The 23,089-nt window shown below is 29.3% G+C and overlaps 4 protein-coding genes across 5 annotated transcripts in view; all 4 read left to right on the top strand.

Moving 5' to 3' along the window:
- Window positions 1-13,959, top strand: part of LOC149878082 (fibrocystin-L-like) — a 53,840-nt gene extending 39,881 nt beyond the window's left edge. For both annotated transcript variants that reach the window (XM_090072399.1, XM_090072400.1), the window contains 18 exons: window positions 429-609; window positions 1,007-1,215; window positions 1,426-1,681; window positions 3,779-3,981; window positions 4,376-4,552; window positions 4,873-4,927; window positions 5,010-5,171; window positions 5,489-6,719; window positions 6,827-7,013; window positions 7,317-7,881; window positions 8,031-8,488; window positions 8,656-10,164; window positions 10,308-10,367; window positions 11,553-11,702; window positions 11,818-12,051; window positions 12,302-12,500; window positions 12,841-13,096; window positions 13,511-13,959. In XM_090072399.1, the coding sequence (XP_089928525.1) occupies window positions 429-609; window positions 1,007-1,215; window positions 1,426-1,681; window positions 3,779-3,981; window positions 4,376-4,552; window positions 4,873-4,927; window positions 5,010-5,171; window positions 5,489-6,719; window positions 6,827-7,013; window positions 7,317-7,881; window positions 8,031-8,488; window positions 8,656-10,164; window positions 10,308-10,367; window positions 11,553-11,702; window positions 11,818-12,051; window positions 12,302-12,500; window positions 12,841-12,857 (5,853 nt within the window). In that variant the 3' untranslated portion in view covers window positions 12,858-13,096; window positions 13,511-13,959. The remainder of the gene's footprint in view (window positions 1-428; window positions 610-1,006; window positions 1,216-1,425; window positions 1,682-3,778; window positions 3,982-4,375; window positions 4,553-4,872; window positions 4,928-5,009; window positions 5,172-5,488; window positions 6,720-6,826; window positions 7,014-7,316; window positions 7,882-8,030; window positions 8,489-8,655; window positions 10,165-10,307; window positions 10,368-11,552; window positions 11,703-11,817; window positions 12,052-12,301; window positions 12,501-12,840; window positions 13,097-13,510) is intronic.
- Window positions 13,960-15,077: 1,118 nt separating this feature from the next.
- Window positions 15,078-23,089, top strand: part of LOC149878078 (fibrocystin-L-like) — a 55,467-nt gene continuing 47,455 nt past the window's right edge. Inside the window, 2 exon segments of the mRNA XM_090072394.1 lie at window positions 15,078-15,364; window positions 15,629-15,706. Of these exon segments, the coding sequence (XP_089928520.1) occupies window positions 15,298-15,364; window positions 15,629-15,706 (145 nt within the window). The 5' untranslated portion in view covers window positions 15,078-15,297.
- LOC149878081 (uncharacterized) lies at window positions 18,061-21,384 on the top strand. The gene is made up of 2 exons (XM_090072397.1): window positions 18,061-19,276; window positions 19,363-21,384. Exons 1-2 carry the CDS (start codon window positions 18,783-18,785, stop codon window positions 19,607-19,609), a joined length of 741 nt encoding a protein of 246 aa, XP_089928523.1. The 5' UTR covers window positions 18,061-18,782; the 3' UTR covers window positions 19,610-21,384.
- Window positions 20,011-21,384, top strand: LOC149878080 (uncharacterized). The gene has a single exon (XM_090072396.1). It carries the CDS (start codon window positions 20,011-20,013, stop codon window positions 21,268-21,270), a length of 1,260 nt encoding a protein of 419 aa, XP_089928522.1. The 3' UTR covers window positions 21,271-21,384.

Below are 23,089 nucleotides of genomic sequence, written 5' to 3'. Positions count from 1 at the left end.
ATGTTGTTTCAAGTTATTCAGCATTTTCACCTGCGTATAACTATCTACATGTTTTCAAGCTTTGTTATAAATCACTTATTTCTTTAACAGTGATTCAATGTGCTTCATGTCAACCATGTCAGCAAGTCTTCCTTTTTGTATATTTAAAAGCTTTTGGTATATATTTTCAACAATTGGTAGTTATTTTGTGGAATATGCCTTGAACATTATAACGGTTAATATAAGTGTATAAAAAAATATTTTAACTTTTCAAATAAACCTTATAGGTTTTTTTTTTTTTTTTTCTGAGATTTTTTTTTCAAAGATATTTTGCTTCATCATAATCTATTATTTTTAGAAAATGCATATGTATTATTTTAGCTGTGATTTAATAATTCACTAATTATGTTTGTTTAATTGCTGTGTTTTTGTTTTTGAAAATCCTTCAGATTTTTCATGACACACCTTCAACCCAGTGGATCAATCCATCAGATTGTGTTGATATGGACTGTGATGCTCGTCGGAAAGCGCTTGTGACTGATCTTGATGGTACTTTTTTTGGCAGCCCTTTGGATTCGATGATTTCAAAATCTGAATATCAATGGGATGGCGATCGAATGTTTGGTTTAGGTGTGTACTTGTCTTTAAATTAATATCCAACATTTGTTAACAATATTTGTAGAAAAAAAGATTTTGCTGCTACCTTTAAAACTTTTGTTTTATATTGTAACTTCTTTTCTTTAAAAAAATGTTGAGTAAACTTTTTTTATTTCTGATAAGGGCTGCTTAGGTAAAGGATAATACTTGATGCTATAATTTTTTTACATATTTTTTATATGACAAACTATAAATTGAATGTTTAAAAAAACCATATAGATAAGTTGAATATTAAGAATTCTTTATATATAAAGATTTCATTAACCAGTTGCAATTTGGTTAGAGAAGCCTTTATATTTAAGGAAATTTTTAAATAAGTGACCTTATTTTGCAAATGTTTTGGTGTTTAATACTATAAATAATTACTTAGGTAACTATCGCATTCCAAAATCTCTACTCACAAATCCAGATAATGGATCACGCTATGATGCTAACCAACTTTTTCCTAACAAAGGAATCTATCGTGATAATTGCACATTTATAGTTGAATGGGGAGCATATTTTTGTAAAAAAACTGTTTACAAAATGTTTCTAATAGAAAGTTTAGATGCTGATACAGAGAAGAGAAGACTCTCACCGGTGTGTAAAAGGCCTTGTTTTGTTTTTTTAATGTAGTTGCATTTAGTTTTGAAAAAATTGTTTTAAAATTTCTTTTTGATTTTGAATAAAAATGTTTTATTTTTATGAATTTAAATAAAAAGTTTTATGGGCCTTAAATTGGGTTTAGGCATTAATAAAATTGTTTTGTTTCTTGGGTTTTTAAAGTTTGTTTGTATGTCTTAATTTTAGGTTGCATTAGCTACTGATGGCTTTATTGATTTAATTAATGGTCCCCAAGACCATGGATGTTGTCATGGCTATACATGCCAGCAAAGATTATCAACTTTCAATGCAGTTGTTGCGACAGCAAAAGTATATGAATTGCATTTTAGTTCATACAATCCATTAACCACCAGGCTACAGCTATTGAACAGTACAGCTAGCGATGTGATTATAGTCAAAATATATTATGCGAAACGTCAGCGACTTGATGTCACTGTGGGAGGTAATTTATATGATACTGATCTTATATGTAGAAATAAATGGATGAAAAATGAGCAATCAAAAAAAAAACTAAAATTTTCTTTTTTTTTTTGGAATCAAGCTAATAATATAAGTAAAAAATTTTTTTGATACATAAAAAGTATATTGATATTTAAGGAAAAAATTTGACCCATAAAGAAAATATTGATACTTAAGAATAAGTTTGATGTATAAAAAATATATTGATATTTAAGGAATAAATTTGACCCATAAAGAAAATATTGATACTTAAGAATAAGTTTGATGTATAAAAAATATATTGATATTTAAGGAAAAAACTTGATAAATAACATATATATTGATATTTAAAAATAATTTTGATCCATAAAAATAAATTGTTATTTAAGAACCAATTTTGAGAAAATTAAACTAGAAAGTCTAAGGTAAACTACTTACTAACTCAAAAAACTGAATAAAACTCAAGAAGTGTACTATTTATAGTATACTATTATTTTTATTATGAAATTATTAATTGACATGTAATCATCTGATTTATCGTTTCAGTTCAAAACACTTGCTGCTTTTTTGCTTCCACACCTCACATAAATTCCACCTCACATCATGATTATCAAAAACATACCAGAAATAGGGGTCTTTTTTAACTGCTATGCTTCTTGCACTGGCTTAACAAAATCTCTTTGTAATATAGCAAAAAAATAATTTTAATCAACTTAATGTAATAATAAAAACATCAAATTTCACTTTTAACATCAATAAATTTAAGTCAGAGGTTAAAAACCTTTTTTGAATCAGCTTTATTTTGTACTTGTCTTCGTTTAAAAAATTATCTTTATAGGTAAATACAATTTCTTAACCTTTCAAGTTAAATTTCTTGTTAGTCATTCATTTCGTTCTAAGATTTAAGGGGTCAAACTCTGTTCATGGTAGCACTGTTGTGATCTATTTGTTGTTAAATCTAAAGTAAATATTAACTTAATATTTTAGTTATGCACTGACAACCATGAGTGATTAGTTTATATAAAGTTAACATTTGCTTCCAAAACAAAAATTTGCTTTTAGTCGTTTATTAAATTGCCTAAAAATTAATAATAAATGTCAATAATAATAAAAGTTAAATTGTTTTGATAAATAATGGCTGATATTTTAAACATTGTTGGTAAATCAGGTGTATAGTTATGTGCAAAAAAAATAGTGGCATGTATTACAATTTTTGCTAAAATTATATTTACAGACTTATATTATTTCTTTTGCTGAATATATTTTTGTAAATTATATTGATGCCATAAAATAAACATTATAAGCAAAATATTCAATTTTTTTTTGTTGTTAAATATTTTAAAATTAGTTCCTATTTTTTTATTGGAAAAATATTATTTAAGTGAAATGCTGCGAATTTTTTCATTAAGTAGAAATTTTTGTTTTACACCAACAAGGCTGTAGTCAAATATAGTCATTAAAAAGTTCACTGTAAAAAAAAAAGTCATTAAAAAGTTGAAGTTTGACAGAAAATAAATGTTATGCTATAAGGATGGTTACGATTGGTTTTCGCCTGTTTATTATTATTATATTACTCTCACTGCACATTAGCACATCATATTTGAACTGCACATTAGTACCACACATTAGCACATCACATTTGGGTTGTACATAAGGTTTAAAAAAGAGGCTAAACTAAGGAAGAAGAAAAAGTTATTTATTTTTTGCTTCTGAACATCAAGTTGTAAAATAAATGCCTTAATAATCCAGCTGGATGATGAAGGCTATCACGCCATTCACATGCTTATGGCAGCATGCAACCAAAAAAAAAAAAGTAGCATTCTACATCCAGCAATATGCTGAAGAGATGTTTGCTGGGGAATAGAATTTCTCCATAAAGTATTAGTTTTTCATTGATTTTATTATTATTTATTGTAAAAACTCAGATAAGGTTTCAGCAAAATCCTCTAAACACTTTTTAATTTTGCCATTAGGAGGATGAATCAGGAAAAATAAATTAAACAAATTTATATAGTTCATTGAAAACTTATACTAAAGATAATACTATTTTATTACTTTTGCTTTTCAACTTTTTTTAGAATTGCATTTAATTTTTTGGCAGGTGTTTTAGTCAACCCAAACAATGCATTCTATCAAAATCAAAAGTATGTTACCATGCCTAAGGATCCCTCTAATCCTCTTAAATATGTTCCTACTCTCAAAGACAATCATGGTAGCAATTGGTTTGACACTGATACGCATCTTTTATGGGTGGTATTAAGGGGAAATAATTTTTTAGATATAAATATGGCACCAGTTATTCAAGTAAGTTGTTTTCGTTTGTTACTTTCTTTTTCCAGATTGTTACTAATTTTAACTATTGCATAAATAGTGGTTATTTGCATAAAGTTTATCTGCATAAATCTTAAGAATTTTCATAAATTCTAATAATCTGTATATATTTTGATCATTTGTATAAAATTGAATTATGTACACAAATTTTAATTATTTTTATAAACTCTATCTGCAGAAATTTTAAATAACTACATCTTAGTTAACATGAAACAAAAAGAAACCATCTTTAAATAGTTGAATAGTAACTTTACTGTTAATACTTTTAATACTTATTCTCATAAAATGTCCAAACAAATATATTTGAGCAACTTAGTTTTTTATTGCAAATGTTTTATATTAAAGAATGATAACTTTTTCTTTTCAGTTAAGCATGGGTATTACGCCTATGCGCGATGTAGGCCTACAAGAGTTTTTTGAAACAAACCTCATCCAAAATTTGGCTGACCTTTTGAAAATCGATGTATCAAAAATTAGAATCATGAGTGTTGTTGCAGCGACTAAGAGAAAGCGAAGGGCTACTGCTACACCACTTGATGTCTCGGTTTGTTTGCTTTCTGTTTTTTTTTTTTTTTTTTTTTTTTTTCCTCTGTTTCATTGCCTAATAACAAAATTAAGATTTAACCAAATTTTCTACCACAAACATTTTGATATAATTTGATAAAAATAATTCTAAATCCAAATAAAAATAATTAAATGTAAAGTATCGGATTTGCAAGTAAAGTTCAACTTTTTTTTTATGTTGTTGTAAGTAGGAACAGTAAGCAAAATGTTTAAAATAAGTGAAATAAAAAAGTTGGCAAATGAAAGAGAAAGTATGTTTATTTATTGCATGTCTCTTAATGCATTTTATGTGTTTTTTAGTTTGAGATTGGCAACCCTCCAAATTCTACCAACTCTACATCAGCCAATTCTACAGGTTACTTTTTCTAAGATTGCAGTGCTATTCAATTATTTGAGTTTGAGTTTATTTTAAGTTTTACTCTTATTTTGTTCTACAGCTTCAGCAATTCAAGAGGTCACTCAATTGGCAGCAGTTATTGTAGAAAGCTCTCAAACTGGAAAACTTTCTCAGGCACTTAATGTTAGTGTGGATGCTATTAATGTTGTTCATCCACAGCCATTACCAGTAGCTGCTCCACCAATATCAATCGAAGAAGCTGGTAATTCACATTCATTTTTAAAAACGGATTGATAAAATAAAGTTTTTAAGTCAGTTTGATAAAACTTCCATGTTGTTTATTATAATACCAAATAAATCATAAAACTATTTTTTTCTTTTTTCTTCTTCTTTTTTTTTTTTTTATTTGATTACATTTTTTAAAAAAAAAGTTTTTATGAATTTCTTTCAAATGTTAAATTTTTAAAAACAGTTTTTCATGCAACATCTTTGAATGAAAGTTAATTTATTTTGTTAATGAACATAAAAAATATATAAAATATATTAAAAGAATAAATAAGATTTAATAAAATTTTTTAGAAATGGAAACTGGTAACCTAACATATTCACAACAGCAAGTACTGCAAGATCTTTCTAACAATCAAATCAGCGTTGAGTATTTGATTCCTAAAACACTAATGTTGATCAATTCACCAAGTTCTGGAAGTAACGAGACAGTGCCATTTAAAGTCCAGCCACAGTTTAGGCTGTACGACTATGCCAACAGATGGGTTGAAAATGTTGGAACTAAACTTTTGCCGTGGAAAATAACTGCTAGTTTAGTGAAAGGTTTCGGAGATCCCAACGCACAATTAATAGGAAACACTACAGTGTCTTTTGACAATGGGATCGCTGCTTTTTCTGATCTTGCAATAACTCATAGCGGTTCTGGTTATCGTATTTTCTACAAGGTTACATATCCTGTTAATCTTTCGTTTTCAATAGAGCATGGTAACTATCTGATTCGTGAGAGGATGCTTGGCGTGCGTTATATTGCTACAATGAATGCATCTGGCGCATCTATCCCTTTCCCTGTTCAACCTGCAGTCTTTATTTTTGATAAGTATACCGGAGAAGAATTGAAAAGCCTCAGTTGGAAAGGACAGCAGTGGACAATAAAAGCTTCCATTGCAACCTCTCAATACCCCAACAACACGGTAATTGGAGTTGCCGATATTACAAATGGGTCGCGAGCCTTCAAATCTCTCAACATCAGCAAAAGTGGTTTGAATTACAAGCTCAGACTAAGCATCGGTGTTTTTCCAAACTCAAGTTATGTTTTTGATGAGTTTGTTACAAATTCGTTTAATGTTTTGGAGCGCAATTTTAGCTACAACGTTAAAACTTCTCCAGCAAACTGCAACGACACTGTTGTTTGCGGTCAACAACCGCAAGTGGAAGTTTGGAACGTAATACCACCTGGACCGGCAGAATATGTGAAATGGGACAGTGTATGGTATGCGGAAGCATATTTGTGCAGGAACTCAAACACATTGCAGGGAACAGTAAGGCGTGAAGTTGCCAGCAACGGAGTGGTTCAGTTTACAGACTTGAAGTTTCAAAAAAACGAAACTAATGTGAAGCTCTGTTTCAGATTTTTGAAAGACTCTAACAGTACTCTACAATATTCCAACACCACGATTGATTCTGGGTCTTTTACAGTTGCAAAAAGATTGTTTTATTTGAAGCTTTCCAACCAGCTCACAGATGTCACTGAAACACTTCCCTTTAAACAGTCACCAGTGGTGGTGGTCATGGATGCAGGAACAGGGTATCAATTCTTTTAACCTGTTTTCCTATTTGTTTTCCTAATTTAATGCATTAACTATGTGAATGTGTTTATAAGTTTGTAATAAGAGTTTTTCACTTTTGTATCAGCCTGCCAGCAATCCCTTTATATGAAAATTGGGTGATCACTGCATCTTTAGTAAACAATGGTGAAGCTTTATTACTCGGTAATGTCAACCAGATTGTTCAAAATGCAAGTGCAGTTTTTAGCAATTTGTCTATATCCTTGTATGGATCTAACATGCAACTGAAGTTTAAAAGTAACTTTGGACAGGAGGTAAACAAACCAAACATATTTTTAAATGTTTTTCTGTTACTATTTGTATTGAATATTTCACACAATCTTTTTAAAATGAAAAAAGGCAATTTTTTTTTTCAGATTTAGCAAATGGTTCAGTTCACACGTTTTTGTTCCTGCTCTGTGTAATTCTAGCCTAATTCCTGATAAATATTTTTTCATTAACAATGGATATAGTGCTTAAAATAGTAAATTAGTGGGAATTATTATTTGTGAAAAAAAAAATCTGCTACCATTTGCTTTTACAAACAAAAAAGTTTTACAAAACTTTTATTCTTAAAGGTTCTCTCTGCCCCGTTTGAAGTTAAGTACAAGAATGATAACCCACCAAAGTTTACATCGGAGTCACCAGATCAATTAGATATCTTGGAAAACTCTCCTATCAACACTTTAGTTGGTAAGTTTGTTGCCATTGATTCAGATGGTCGTGGCCAGTCCAATGTGTCATATACGATAAAGGGATCAAGTTTGTTTAAAATTGACCTGCTAACTGGGGAATTATTTGTTGCTAGTAATATAGATCGTGAAGCCACACCTTACATAGTTTTAACAATAATAGCCACAGATAGTGCTCCTTTTCCTTACCAATTGTCTAGCGAACATCAAGTTGTTATTGCAGTTGAAGATCAAAATGATAATCCCCCAGTATTTCCTGCTGAATGTCAAACATACCTGTCGTATGAAGATTTAAAAACAGGAGCAACAGTCATGGAGCTATCAACCTCAGATCTAGACACTGGTTTAAATGCAGTTGCTCAGTACAATATTGCACCTGATAGTCTGCTGTTTTGGAAGTATTTCAGAATAAATGGGAGCAATATTATTTTAAATCAAACTGTGAAGTTAGGTAAATTTTTATTTATTTATTTATTTTTTTTTTGAGATTTTTTGTGGGTCTAAAGTTTATTTTCTCTTCATAAAGAGTTTTTGTTTCCTTTACTAATAATGCAGTAAATCAATTATAGTAGTAGTAGTAAATTACTATGTTTTCTTTAGGGCAAAATGGGACAGATGAGCTTGATATCGAGTTTACAGTGAATGCCACAGATATGGGTATTCCTGCAATGTCAACCATTGGGAATTGCAGTATTTCAATAATTGGTGAAAACAAAAATGGGCCCTATTTGTTACACGATCAGGAAATTGAGGTATTCTCTGATGATCTGGTGAACCCGATTGAGAGTGTTGTTATAGCAACCATAAATGCTACAGATGATGACCACGGACGAAATGGGCTGATCTTTTATTCTATATTAGATGGTGATACTGACAGCAATTTTGGTATCAACAACGATGGCAAAATCAGTTTAATCAGCAGCCCTACTCTAGGGTTTTATGATTTGACAATACTTGTCAAAGATGGTGCTTTGAAGCCTAAAAACACCACATGCTCTGTGTTAGTTTTTTTTAAATCTAAGAGCACTGCTGCATTTACCATTACTGCAGGTAGAAAGGTAAGCTAACCCATCGTTTGGTTTGCAGAACATTAGTTTCTCAGGTTTTTGGTTTTAAGGCAAAAGCCAGAGAAATTGATGTTTTTAGTTTTTTTTAAGTTGGATTTTTTTAGAGATTAAAAGAAATAAAATAAATGTTGTTCAAACATGTTTTTAAATGATTTCAGACGTCTAACTTGATGGAGTTTGGAAACAACAGATCTATTCCGTTCTATCTGAAGATTGGTTGGGAGTATTTATTAGCTTTTGACATGGACATCACCTTTAGTCAAATGTTGACTGTAGAATCTGTGGCTAGCGACTTTGACTCCATACGTTTACCAGAAAAGAAAATAAAGTTCACTGGCATAGCTGATATTTCAGAGAGAAAAAGAGGATTTGTGAAGTTTGCTGGGATGACATTTAGTTCTCAAACAAGCAAACAGTTGAGTTTTGAATACACCATAAATCATGTTGTTGATCAATCTCTAAATCAGATTCAAGTTATACCAGGTTGTCCTCAAAATGTATCCTTTGACATACACAAAGACTGTGTGTTTGACATACTCGATGTTGCACGTTTGAAATGTTATCAAAGTGTAAATGGTGATACTGCTGTTGATTCTAAAAACTACGCAATGGATACTGATCGAAATGGGGTCATTGACTTACAAGATGCCATAAACATCTATGACATTTATCTCGGTAGAATTGAGGCAATTTCAGAATTGCAAGTTAAACAGCCTTCACTGACATCAGATTGTCAGTTTTTAATATCGGCGGTTGTAAAGAACTTAGGTCTAGGCTCTTTAAAACGGCTTGATTCCAAAATGTTTGCTTTAGTTACATTTTCCAATAGCATTGTTCACGATCAGTTGTTAAGCTCAAAAGTGAGCTTGGTAAGCAGTTACAAGTTTAGTGTTGACAGCAAAGTTAAGTATGTGGATATTATTGGCATGGATAAAAGTTTGGACGGATATTTTTTTAGTGGAAGCGACTGGTCTGTTCAAGCTGAAGATGTGGGTCTTTCGTTTGTTTTAGTTCCCTCAGCAGTCTCATCTACTACTAGAGTGATGAGTACACTTAGAAGGAGTTTTGGCCAGAGCGATGAAGTTCAGTCTATTGTTTTATTTCCAAACAGTTTGGCTTTTGAGTTTGGAAGCTCTTTTAGTCCTCAGCTCACCATAACTTTTAAGGAAACAAGTCACAGGTGTAAAAACCCTCTTGTTACCACTAATGTTCAAATGATGTTTGATTACAATTATGATTTATATGTGCAACCTAACAAAACCTTGTTTGAAAGCCAGTTTAAAGCGTTTTATGAAAAGCATGAGCTTGCTAACAATCATCGTGTTGTAACAGTTACAAGGATTAATGCAACGAAAGGGAGTATTTACATTGATATGGACATTTTGATAGAAAAGTTAGAGCAGGATTCATTTGTAGCTGATCTCTTATCAGATTTAATTGAAGGTAAAGTTGAGTTTCAGTATGGAAATGTTTCATTAAAAGCAAGTAATTATTTGTATGTCGATGGAAAGAGCATAAAACCAAAGGAATCAAAAAAGAGTAATTCTTGGAAGATTGCTGTTGCATGCATATGTGTTGTTTTATTTTTGGCAATCATCTTAGGATTGTTTTACTTACGCTGGAAATCAAAAGTGAAAAAGAAGAGCATCGAGCAGGCCGAAGATAAGGTTTCTTTTCTTATTTTTTGAAACTATTTGATGTCTATTTTTTTGTCTTTGCAGCTATTTAGTTCCTATCTTTTCTTTGAAAAAAAAGTAAAAGCATTAAATTTATCTAAAATCAGATTTCATTTTAATTATCTTATGTTCAGTGTGATGATCAAATTATATCAGGTTATAAATCAAACAGTGATGCATTGAGCTCAAAAGTTGTAAGCTTTTGGTTTAAATATTTTAAGAATTCATTTGTTTTTCTTTTCAGTATTATTTATTTTATTTTATTTTATTTTTTTTTTGTATTTTTATCATTGTTGGTGTTGCTATTACTATTTACTTTATCATTTATTTGACATTGTTTTTAAGTTTTCTTTTTTTTGATTTTATTATTTATTATATTATTATTTCTTTTTTTTTTGTATCTTTATTTATTATTGTTGTTATTTTGTTGTTGCTGTTTTTGATGTTTTTATTTTTATTATTTTTATTTTTTTTATTAATGTTATTTTTATTATTATATTATTATCATTTTTATTATTATAATTATTACTAATATAATTGATGTTATTATTAGTATTAACATTTTATATATTATTATTATTATTTTTGTTATTTTTATTATTTTTTATATTATTATTGTTGTTATTTGTATTATTATTATTATTATTATTATTATTATTTTTATTTTTTATATTATTATTGTTGTTATTTGTGTTATTATTATTATTATTATTATTATTACTATTATTATTATTGTTATTATTATTATTATTATTATTACTATTATTATTATTACTATTATTATTATTATTATTTTATATTATTATTATTATTATTATTATTATTATTATTTTTATTAGTATTAGTATTATTAGTATTTTTATTATTATTATTGTTGTTATTGTTATTATTAATATTGTTATTATTGTTACTATTATTGTTATTATTAATTGTTTTTATTAACATCATCATCGTTTTTATTATTACTATTATTTTTATTATTTTTATTATTGTTATTACTATTATTATTATTATTATTATTATTATTATTATTATTATTATTATTATTATTATTATTATTATTATTATTGTTATTATTTTTGTTATTATTATTGTTATTATGATTATTATTATTACTATTATTATTATTATTATTATTATTATTATTATTATTATTATTATTATTATTATTATTATTATTATTATTATTATTATTATTATTATTATTATTATTATTATTATTATTATTAGTTATTATCGTCACTATCTTTGCTATCATTTATTTTACAACTATTTAATATTATTGTAATTATTTATAATATTATACTAAGGCTTATATGGAAAGATTTTGTGTATGTTATGATAACCCTTGAAAAACTGCATTAAAATCTGCATTTTAGCATTCGATCAAGGATTTTGATTGGCTTCATCAAGATTTTTTTGTTAGTCAGTCCGAATCTAATTGTTTAAAAAAAGTAGCAGAAGAAAATGTTCAAAATGAAGATTCTTCCACAAACAGGCTTCATTCATCTTTAGCTGATACTAATGAGGCAAGTTTATTTAAGTTATTGATGGTAAGAATGAATGAAGATTTTGAGCCATCGATTATAGAGTTGCTTAATTTAATCATTAATCATTAATTTGATTACTTTTCTGTTTTTTAAGGAAGAAAATAAGCTTGTGACGGTCGACGATAATGTTGGTTTTAATAATTACGGCTATGATCAAACTATGCCTTCGAAAAAAGTTATGGCTCGCTCTGAGTCCTTAGAGAAGAACTCAGATAATTCTGAGAATCATGAGATTGCTAGTCGATCAATGAAAAATGTGAGGGATATTTTCACCAGTGAAGAATGTTTGCGAAGTGACATAAGGAAGGATGATGAACAAAAGGCAACGGTACTTGTTTGATGTAAAAATTAATAAGTATATAACTTTAGTTTCAGAATCTTTTAAAGTTCTTTTATGTTATGTATGAAATTTTATCATATAGTATATATTGTTTGTTCTTTTCATTTTACTTTATTGTAGCAATGATTTTATTACCTTGTATTTATGATTTTAAGTCCAATATTTTTTCTTTTTTTGTATTATAAGTTGGTTTTTTTACAAGTAAGTTATCTTAATATATTGTTAAAATTTTACGCAGCATTTTGATCAGCCAGTTAAAAAATACGGCCGTCTTCCACCGTTAGTATTATCTACAGTGTCGTCAAACGCTTGTAAATCGGATCCACTTCCAATTGACCAACCACTTCATGTTATGGAAGCGAGAATGATTCATGATAAAGAGATTTCGCTCAATAATGCTTCAACCACTTTGCCCGGAGAATTAACTATTGACAAAGGTGAATAGTAAAACTAAAAATAATCTATTTTTTTCTTCATGAATTTAAAGTTAAAAAAAATCAACGAAGTTTGTATTGTCTTTAGGTGAGAAAAAATATTTTGTATTAAAGACTACGACAACTTTTAAATTTTCTTTTACTTTATTATTTTAATTTATAATTTTAAAATAATTTTTGTTATTAAACTTATTATAATGTATATATAATTTATTATAATTTATTATAATTTATAATTATTAGTTATCTGAATGTGACGACGAAAACGTTTAAATTTGTCGTATTTTTTACTGGTGAAAGTAATGACGGTTTTTTTAAAATTTTTTTTTTTTTTACTGTTTAGAGGAAGGAGTTGTTTGAGGTCCTGCAAACGACATCTGGCGCTGTTTCTTCTATCCAGTCCGCTTGCATCGCTCGTGCTGATATGGACAAATCGTTGTCTGTTCTTCGTCCTTTAGTTAAAAAGGCGATTGAAAATGAAACAGATTTTGTATTTGTTTCCTCCCAAAAAAAGACTGTTCACCCGGCAACCGAAAACACCGTTCTCGCTCGTGACGTGTTCAAAAAACAAATCAAAGTGAAGATGTTAGCTGCAGAGGGTAAGTTTTCTTGACAAAAATTCTGTTGCTTGCAATAGATATTGATTGTTCACAAAACTTCAATTGCGATGAAACGATTTTACGTTGTTTTCACCAAAAGTTAGACGTTTTGCAGGTTTTTACAAACTATCATTAGAGTCTTATCAGAGTTTCGCTGCTGTCTTTTGTTTGTTTGTTTGTTTGTTTGTTTCTTGTCGGAATATTTTAGTGTTCAACTTATAGAATTTAGAAATTCGATCAGACGTTTAAAACCCCGTTTACGCAAACAATAAAACGCGGTTGAACTATAACATTTTAATTTGAAATACGATAATTGAAATGTGTTTTATTGTTGGTCTAACGTTGTTTATTTAGGTTTTAAAATAATTTTTGGTAATGATGTTGAGGCTAAACGATAATGTTCTTGTGTCTTAGAAATTACTGAGGTTTACTGCATTTGTGGTGAGCCGAGCACTTTAAAGTGTGCCAGTTGTGCCAAGCAAAGTTACTGCAGCGAAAAATGCAGACAAAGAGATTATTGGTTGCATAAAAAATTTTGTTCGAAGAAAATTTGATAATATTTTAGGGTTTCACTTGCACTACGCCTTTTTTTGATTTGTTTTGATGCTGCTGCAAAAGCAAGTTCCTCAAAATATGCAAAGTTTTATGCTCTTGCAGTGTTGAATAATTTTTTAATGTTTTCCGATCTTAAAGAAGCACTTAACTTTTTTTTTTTTTGGGTCTTGTGAATTTTACATGCCATGTTTGAATAATGTTTAAAATTTAAATATTTATAGTATTTAAGAGTTGAAAAAAAAATGTGTGTATATATATTTATGTATTAATTACTACCGTTAAATTAAGCAAAATAATATTCCGAAAAATATTAAAACGTGAATGGAGTTGTTTATTCAGCAAAATAAGCCCCAATACCTTTTTTTGTTTTTTTGTGTGTTTTCTTTTAAACAAATCTAAAGGTTATCCCATTTGATGAATGTCTACCAGATTCCAAAGTGGAGTAGATAGTTCGGTTAGATAATGTGATGGAGGGGGAAGAGCTTTCCAGTTGACACTCTTCTTGCAGAACCTTTTTATGGACTTAACTTTTTCTATTTTATGGAGAGTACGAGGTAGCAAAAAAATGGCTTCATTCTTTTGTTACATCCGGCTGACGGTTGTAAATCATTCTTTTTACGATAAGAGTAAAATCTTTACTCTTATTTGCAACCCAAGTTTTAGCTTCACTTAACAATCTTATCTAATATTGCTAAGAAAAACAAAATCATTTACTACGTATTTTTTTCCTACTTGGTTTAAAAGTGTTACATTCGCAAATCTATTAAAAGAACAGCAATTAACAAGTCCTGAAAAAAGAAGTCTAAAGAAGGCTTTTTTTTCATCACTCTAAATTGTGGGCCCCTCTTCCAAAGTGAGATTGAAGGCAAAAGTTCCACTTCCCTGCGCTCATCCTCTCCTCTCTCCAACTAAGCATTTATAAGTTTGTTGATTATGACTAGAACTTGGGTTACAAGATTTTTTTCTTATCCTAAAAGGAATGAGTCAGCTGTATGTGACACAAAAACTGAAGCCAGTTTATAGCCTTTTATTTTGTGACGACAAAGTTTATCTTACACAAAATGAGAATGGTTAAACATATGCCAAAAACGTCTCACAAATCAATCTTTTCAACTCACGACGATTTTTTTTTTAATTTGATCAACCTGTTCGTAGCTTATAAGTTTAAACGTTTTAACGAAAGATTATTTACAATCAATGTTGGGTTACAATACTTGAATCGTTTAGAATTTTCCAGAAATTTTAGTCACACTTTGAATTTTAAGTTAGAAGACTTTATTTTCATTTTTAATAATTGTCTTCATAAAGCAGCTCAATTATTTTGTGACGTAAGAATCTCAGACTTTATCAACTGCACGTCCATCATTAAATATTTAGTATTCATAGCGAAAAAAGATATTTTCGCTTTAATACATTTGCATGGATCAAATTAGCTTAAATCAACGTTGATTGAATGTAGGAGAAAAGTTTGCGTCAGCTTTTAGTAAGACGAATGATATAGACGAATAATGTTTAATGAAAAAATAAACGTTAAGTATTTTTAGTTAAACCGCTTATTACGAAACAATGACATGGATTGTCTGCAATCACATTTTTTGAAGAAGTCTAGAAAAATAAATATAAGAATATAATCAAATGAAAAAGCGATGATGAAAACCTTAGGAACTTATGCTTGCTTCCTTCTCTTTCTTGTCCAAAGATCTCCGGTTATTGGTAGGTACCTCTGGAATGGCTAATTAAATTTAATTAAAAAAAAAGAAAAAAGAAAAGCATTTAGTCAAACAAGCATCAACGTTGATTAACCACTTTCCGAAGTTTAGAAAAGTTCACAAGTTTATAAAAATAAATAAATAAAACTTTATTAACATAAATACTCAAGCAATACACAAGCTTAACATATAGCTTAGATTAAGTTAAGGAGAGGAATGAAAAGTCTTTCAAAATGATATCAATTTAAATTCAATACTTTTGTTACAGCAACACCAAGCGTTTATTCAATTCAACCCAATTGTGGAAGCTATGCAGGGGGTACTACCATTAAAATTTTCGGCAAAGGTATTATTTCAAGTTTTTTTGTTAAGAATGTTCGACGTGTTGTTAACAAAACAAGACGCTTTTTTGTATCCGATTACAAGCAGCTGAAGTCCTGAACTTCAGTTGCGTGATTTTATGGAACTTTTATGTGTGAACACAGATATCAGTTACACTTTGTAAAGATTTATACAACACTTAGGTGTAAATTTAACTTTTAGCTGGTTTTTCCGCTACCCCAATCCGCCCCTGGTCAAAAGTAAAAATTGTGTAGTGGCATGAATGAAATTTTAAAACCAGCTGACCAACGAAAAACCAGCTTTAATGATCATTGTTGGTCATTAAGTAACTATACTTACACCTCATTTGCTGACACTCTTTATCTCGAATAGCACTTTTTTTTTTTTTTAGTTTCTATGGATTTTTTCTTATGTTTTAAAAATGCTTTTACTTTTTTCAACCATTCAATTTTTTAAAAAAGTTTCAACATTTAAACAGGGTTAAAATTTTAGTGAAAACTTGATGAATTATAGTGAATATATAAATAAATTAGTGAAAAGAAAATGATAGAAACATAGAACGATTTTTTAAATTCTTGGTTACAATTTGCCGAAACGTAAAACCACTGAAATTATTTCTTTTAGATGATAATTTAGTGTAAGTATTTTGATTGCAAAATCTTTTTCTCTTATTAGGGATGCAATGCCATCCAATTGTCAAATTGTGATTCAGCCATTACGGCTTCCTTGAAAAAAATTCTCTTATGAAGTAATTTTTTCAAGTAAATGGACTGAATATTGCAATCATCATATACATAGACCTACCATAAACGATGTTATTCAAATTCGATGAAATATTGAAATCTAAACAATTTGGGAAAATCCATAGAGATCTTAATTCGATAATTACAACTCTTGAACAGTTTTATAACAATTTAGAAAACTCAGTATTAAACAGAGTGTATTGATAAAGAACATCTTATCTAGGGATTGAGATTTCCCGGACTTTTTCCATTCCCGCGATAGCGGAAATTATTTACATTGTTCCCGGGATCATGGGAAAATCCCGTGAAAATCTTCATCAGGGAAAATAAAAATAGCTAATTAAACTTTCCTATTTTTTTATTTATTTTTTATAACTGTTTACGATTTTAAAGTGACTTCTGACAAAAACCAGTGCATAGAGATTGCTGTCTGTAAATCTAGTTCTATAGTTGGTTAAAAAAAAATCCAGTTTAACTAAACACCCTTTCAGCCTCTACACTGGAAGGACGAATTGTTAAAAGCGCATTATAAAACATATCTAAGTTATGCGATATTTTATTAGTAACTTCAAACAGATTGAATTCTTGACGCATAGGTGATTTATTGCACTTGACTTCAAAACATCTTTTTTTTTTTTTACAAACTTTCCTAATCTGGCAGCCATAGATTCAGATAACTGATTTATATTAATAATACTTTTGTTAAGTTTTCTATCGCTATCTTCTTCTTTAATAAAATTGCTTCACTTTTGCAATTCTGTTAATAAAATTGCTTCCTTTTTGCAAATCATTTCAGAACATAAGATAATAGGTTCCAGACTTTTTGCTAAATTTTCAATTACTGTGAGTTCATCATCAGACAACATTAGGTTTTCTTAACTGAAATCCACCAGAGATTTAAAAACTGCTTTTTTAACTTTAACAAATCTTTAAATCAAAATCCCGGGATACCGGAAAAAATTGCCCGAGAAATTGGAATAAAATTTTTCCCGGGAATTTTCCGGGAACAAATTCCCGGGTAGAATCACTAATTTTATCAATGTATTGGAAATAGATATATTTGGGAAGACCCCAGAAGACCTTCTCAATATTTATAAATTTTTGGGTATTTGTTGCCAGTTTGTATATCGCACTACAAACGTGTTCATAGATACTCAAGGTTTTGAAGATCATCAAAAGAATGGTCGCACACGAACTGATACAGTAATCAAAGCCTTAACTAAATTCTGAGGAATACTTCTTCATACACATAAGTTTATTACGGATATGTATTTTGCGCGGAGTAGTCCCGGTATTTAATTCAGTTTTGTCCCGCGTAATCAAACCAAATGTAAAGATGTAGGTTTACTAAAGAAGCACAGGTCATTTGCTTACTTCATCTCTTAGGAATCTTAGGAGGACAAGAGCTAATATACTGGTTCAGCGGTACGCAACTTGTATCGCAATTTTTTTCCTCGATGAAAAACATCGAAGAAAATTCAAAAATAACCAAAACGATCGAGTATAGGCACAGTAGGGTGGAACGATTTTAAAAAAATACTCGAAATTAGGTAAATAAAAAAAAGAATCTACTTTTTTTTTTTTAATTAAGATAATGTTCCTCTTTGCCCTCAATAATGACATTTTTACCCAAAACAGACTGAAGCGTCGTCTATTGTGAAAACATGCTTGCACAAGTCAAATATGTTTAAAATACAAAGAAATGCAAATAATTGCTACCAATTTATCCACATTTTAGTTTATCTATAATTGACATTTGTTTTTTTAAAGAGATTTTAAAGTATCGAAATCAAATAGAGACGCCTAAAACTTGTAAGGAATGGTTTTGTAAGGTTTTTGTTTTAAAAGGAATTCGAGAAGAATGTTCTTACTACACATGCAGATCTTATGAAACATTTTCATATTTGTAGGCTGTTATTAAAGGTGAATGCAAATGGAAAAAATCCATCGGTGAGGGATTTATCAAATGTTGTGCTGTAAGACTTGAAAAGTATATGGAACAAAGCATCCATTCTATAAATTTTCGATCAACGAATTTTGTGCTTGATTGTCAATAATAAAGAATCTTCTTAAGTTACAAGGCAATATGCATTCTTTCATCCACTAACACAGCCAACAAAATATTTTTAGGCTGACAGGAATTGGCATTTCTTGGTAGTACTGGATCTACAATATTCTTATGTTCGTTGCATAAGAACATGGCTATCTAAAACACAGGCCTATTAATCGTGCAAACCGTAAAAATAACTGGAGGCCGATTAACTCACAAATATTTGCCGAAGGTTAAATATAGTTGCTTAAAATTGGAAGAAGAAAAAATATTTATTGAGACTTATTATGCCTTTAAAGTGTTGTGTTGCGAATTGCTCTACTAATTATTTAACAGATAAAAAAAAGTGTGCTGTTTACAGATTACCAAAAGATCCAGAAGATCGTAGAAAGTGGCTATCTGCTATTCCAAGAAGCAACATTCCTGATAGCAAATACACTGTTGTATGTTCTGAACATTGGCCTATAAATTTCAAAAAAATAAATGTTTATGGTAAAGAAAGACCCTCTTCTCCACCTTCTATTTTTAATTGTGTTAAGTCCAGCCTTGTACCAACTGCACCTCCAAAGTCAAGAATTACAACTTCATCAACTTCTGGTGCAAGAAGTGTACAAGCTGATCAACTTGAAACTTTTAAAGTGATGGACTCTTTGAATTTCAATGATGCGATTATTCATTACCAAAAAAAAATCCCAAAAGATTTATTAAAGTGTATAGTTGTCTACAAATGTGATGAAAAAATTTGTTTTCAATCAACTGAATTTTACTGTGGTTTACCAAAGTAAGATAAGCTTTCTTTAAATTATTATATATTTATAAAAAAAAGTTAATTAATTGTTACTGATTTTCTTATTTGATTTTTTATAGGTTCATACTAAATCTTTCTTCTAAATTAAAATATGAGACGCATCATTGTGGATGCTTATACTATGTAACAAGTTTGTCAAAAAATCATGTAACTATTTTAGACAAATGGTCAAATTTGGCTGAAGCTATAAGATATTTGACTAATATTAAGTTATCGATAAAAAAACAAGTTATTGTAGAAAGTTTATCTTCTATGAAAGTCTTAAGTATTGGAGATACACTGTATTCTTCAAATACTATTGTTTGAGCTTTTGAATATTTTTCTGTTTCAAGAACACTTTATAAGCGAATTCGAAATGATTATCAGCTTCCCAGTGTTTCTACTCTACAAAAATTGACATCAAAAGCTTCAAAATTAAACAATGATGAATTTATTTTGCATGTTTTTTGCAAACTTACTAACCAACAACAACAGTGCATTTTAATAGTTGATGAAGTATATGTTAAAGCTTCATTAACTTAATCACGGTGGAGAACTTTTTGGGAAATTTGTTAATCAACCAGACAAATTAGCAAAAGCAATATTAGCTGTTATGATTAAATGTTTTTTTGGTGGACCCACTTTTATAGTATGCATGATTCCAGTATGTTGTCTTGATTCAGATTTTCAGTATGAAGTAGTTGATTCTATACTTGGATCAGTTTCAAATGCAGATGGAAGTTGTGTTGCGATTATGTGACAATAATAAAGTCAATGTAAAGTTTTTCTCTCTCTTTGAAACTTTAGAAGAGAAACCATGGCTGACTAAAAATAACATTTTTTTACTTTACGATTATGTTCATATATGGAAAAGCATAAGAAATAATTGGATTACTGAAAAAACACAAGAAATTCAATTTAAGGATGATGATGATAATTTAATTGCAAGGTGGAGTGATCTTAAGAACCTTTACAACTTAGAAAGTAAGACACTTGTGACTCTTTCACGTTTAAATACAGCTTCTATCTTTCCAAAACCTGTTGAGCGACAAAATGTTTCTTTGTGTTTGAGAGTTTTTTGTGATGAAACTCTTTCTGCCTTATCAACACATCCTAAAATAGACCAAACCAATGTTAAAGGAACTGTTGTATTTCTAAAAATGTTTATAGACGCATGGAAAATTATTAATGTTCACAAACTGGGTGATGATAAAAGGTTAAGAGACCCATTGCGCTCTGTCATAAATTCGACTGATGATCTTCGTCTGCAACAGATACTTTCATTATCACAAATCTGTGAAGATATGGATTGCCATAATGGAAAAAATAGAATTAAAACATTGACTGTTGAAACATCTAAAGCGATAGTCCATACCTTAAAAGGACTAGTTGAGTTAGCAAAATATTTGTTAAGTATATCACACGAATTTGTAAAACTTGGTGACTTTACATCTGACCCTATTGAAAAAGCATTTAGTAAGTTACGTCAAGGTGCTGGTGGTGCTTATTTTATTTCGGTTCAACAAGTTTTAGAAAAAACTAAAATTGAGCACTCAAAACTACTTTTACAATATGATTCAGACTTTCATGAGCTTCATGTTGGTCATACTTGCATGAATTGTCAGAGGCAACTAACACAAAAGGAAAGTGAAATATTTGATTGTTTGAAAATATTAGAGTCTAGTTTTACTGACTCTGTTAAAATGGCTTTAGTATACATTGCTGGTTACCTTCAATTTAAGATTGTTTATGAAGATCTTGACACTGATACATATTCATATTGTAATGAGTATGGTGCTTATCTCTTAGACTTAGATAGAGGTGGTTTAACAAAGCCAACTGACATTTTAAGTCAATTTACTTTCTTTTGTTATATACTTTTTATTGCAATGGATATGACTTTGCCAGTTTGTTTGCATTCCTTATCATACTACTTTCAATCAATCAACAATTTTTTTTTGGTTATTTTAAGAATAATAAGTGTATGAAAAGTTGTAAAATTTTGTCAAATATTTTTTAAAATAATTATTCAAAGCTAAACACTCCAGGCTCTTACAAGGAGCCAGCTCAAAAAATTTTAAAACTGAGTGATTAAATTAAAACTTGTGTTGTTTTTGTTGTTTGACTTATATAAAACTCTTTTGAATAAATTGTTTCATTGAAATTTGGTAATATTTTTTCTTCAATAAATATAAAATAAGTATGCCTTTAGTTGACAAATTAGATAACAATTGTAATTTGTTAAAATAATTTTATAAATCAAAATAAAGCCTAAATTAAATTTTTACTAATCGGCCTCCAGTTATTTTTACGGTTTGCACGATTAATAGGCCGTGTACCATTCCAAAGAAATGATAAGATCCATACATACAAGTTGGTTTCATTTTTATTTCAAACCAGCTGGCAGAGTATACTTTAACAACATACTTGGTCAAAATTTTGAGATCTAAAGATGGGTTTGTTGTGGATAAAAATAACCTTAAAAATCTTTTGGATGTTTTTGACCAATGTAAATTTGAGATGTTTCCAGGATCTGTCAGTCACAAAGGTATTGATGTATTACCTCATGAGGTTGCATTGCAAATGTCAAAAAGATATTTCTGATCAGTACAATTTTTAGGATCAATATTTAGAAGTTCCACTTCAATAGGATTAAATAAAACAACTGTTAGTTTCTGTTAGTTAAGCTGGTAAAAGAATGGGTATTAGAGAATTAGGTTTAAGATGAATTTTCAAAATTAGGGAATCCTATGATAACCGGATGACTATTTGAACGGTTTAAGTGCCCAATCTGAGTTTAAATGCTGGAGATTATGTAGACACAAAGAATTGGCAAAATGTTAATGTTACTTAGCCTCCTTAAAAGACAGATCTCTATTAATGATTAAAAAAAAAATGGTTTCTTAAATTTCCGATACAACTGATATTGCGAAGATGCCTTGCCACACTCAAGCAGTAGAATGATGCATAAAAATTGTATCAAATACTTCTACATCAGTTTGTGGTAATAAAGCAAGAGATGAGTCATTCGAGCTAAGCTAACATCTCAGTGTGACTTACCTATTTTTTGAAATCAAAAAACACTTCATAAATTCATTGAAATAAATAAAAAGTTCTGTCTGAGGGATTTTTAAACAAAATGCTTGGTTTTCTTTGTTACCTTTTTTTTGCGCCTCACCTCTCGAGTTCCACATTTGGGTGGTTTGGTGGTTTCCATAATGCCATTTTTTTAAATTTAAATAGAACATTAGGGAAGAGTTGTAACATATTTTTAAAACCGGATACCCCTCATGACGTTAACTTGCTTTGTTCAGGACTGAGTTTATTTTTGCGATACTTCCACTAGGTTATCATTCCAAGGTTTAAGAGCTTCTTCTACCATATTTAATTTGTAACTTTAATAATCAAATAAAAGTTTTTATAACCGAACAATTTTAAATTAAACCGAATTGATGTTTTTCTGCGGTCAGCATCCAATTTTACCAACAACTTTTTTTTTTCCTAATTGTTAACACAACTATTTAAATTATACAGATATCAATATTTTTTGAAAGAAATAGTAAAATCATTAAAAGTACAAGTTTTAAAAAGAGAAAAAAACCTTAAACACATTTATCAAAAGCATGCAGTAGCAAGCATAGATTATGGTTGCAATTGCATGTCGGGCGTGGCCCCTCTCTTTCTTATTGATAGTGGGGCTCACCCAACATGTCTTAATAAATACTGTTGTTGGTTTCATTATTTCTCAGAATCATAAATATTTTTACAGTTGCGTTATTTTGTTGTAATTCAAGCTATATTATATAT

Source organism: Hydra viridissima, unplaced genomic scaffold, assembly GCF_058129835.1.
Source record: "Hydra viridissima isolate aposymbiotic clone 2 unplaced genomic scaffold, HvirCarnegie_v1 scaffold_15, whole genome shotgun sequence".
Classification (NCBI taxonomy): domain Eukaryota; kingdom Metazoa; phylum Cnidaria; class Hydrozoa; order Anthoathecata; family Hydridae; genus Hydra; species Hydra viridissima.
The sequence above is the reverse complement of the archived record's forward strand: the minus strand, read 5'-3'. Positions and strand labels throughout refer to the sequence as shown.

Bases quoted from the DNA above. Each gene is read 5' to 3' on its own strand.
- LOC149878081 (XM_090072397.1), top strand. From the start codon at position 18,783: ATGCCTTTAAAGTGTTGTGTTGCGAATTGCTCTACTAATTATTTAACA. The intron at 19,277-19,362 runs GTAAGATAAGCT...GATTTTTTATAG, and splicing joins TTTTACTGTGGTTTACCAAA to GTTCATACTAAATCTTTCTT.
- LOC149878080 (XM_090072396.1), top strand. From the start codon at position 20,011: ATGCAGATGGAAGTTGTGTTGCGATTATGTGACAATAATAAAGTCAAT.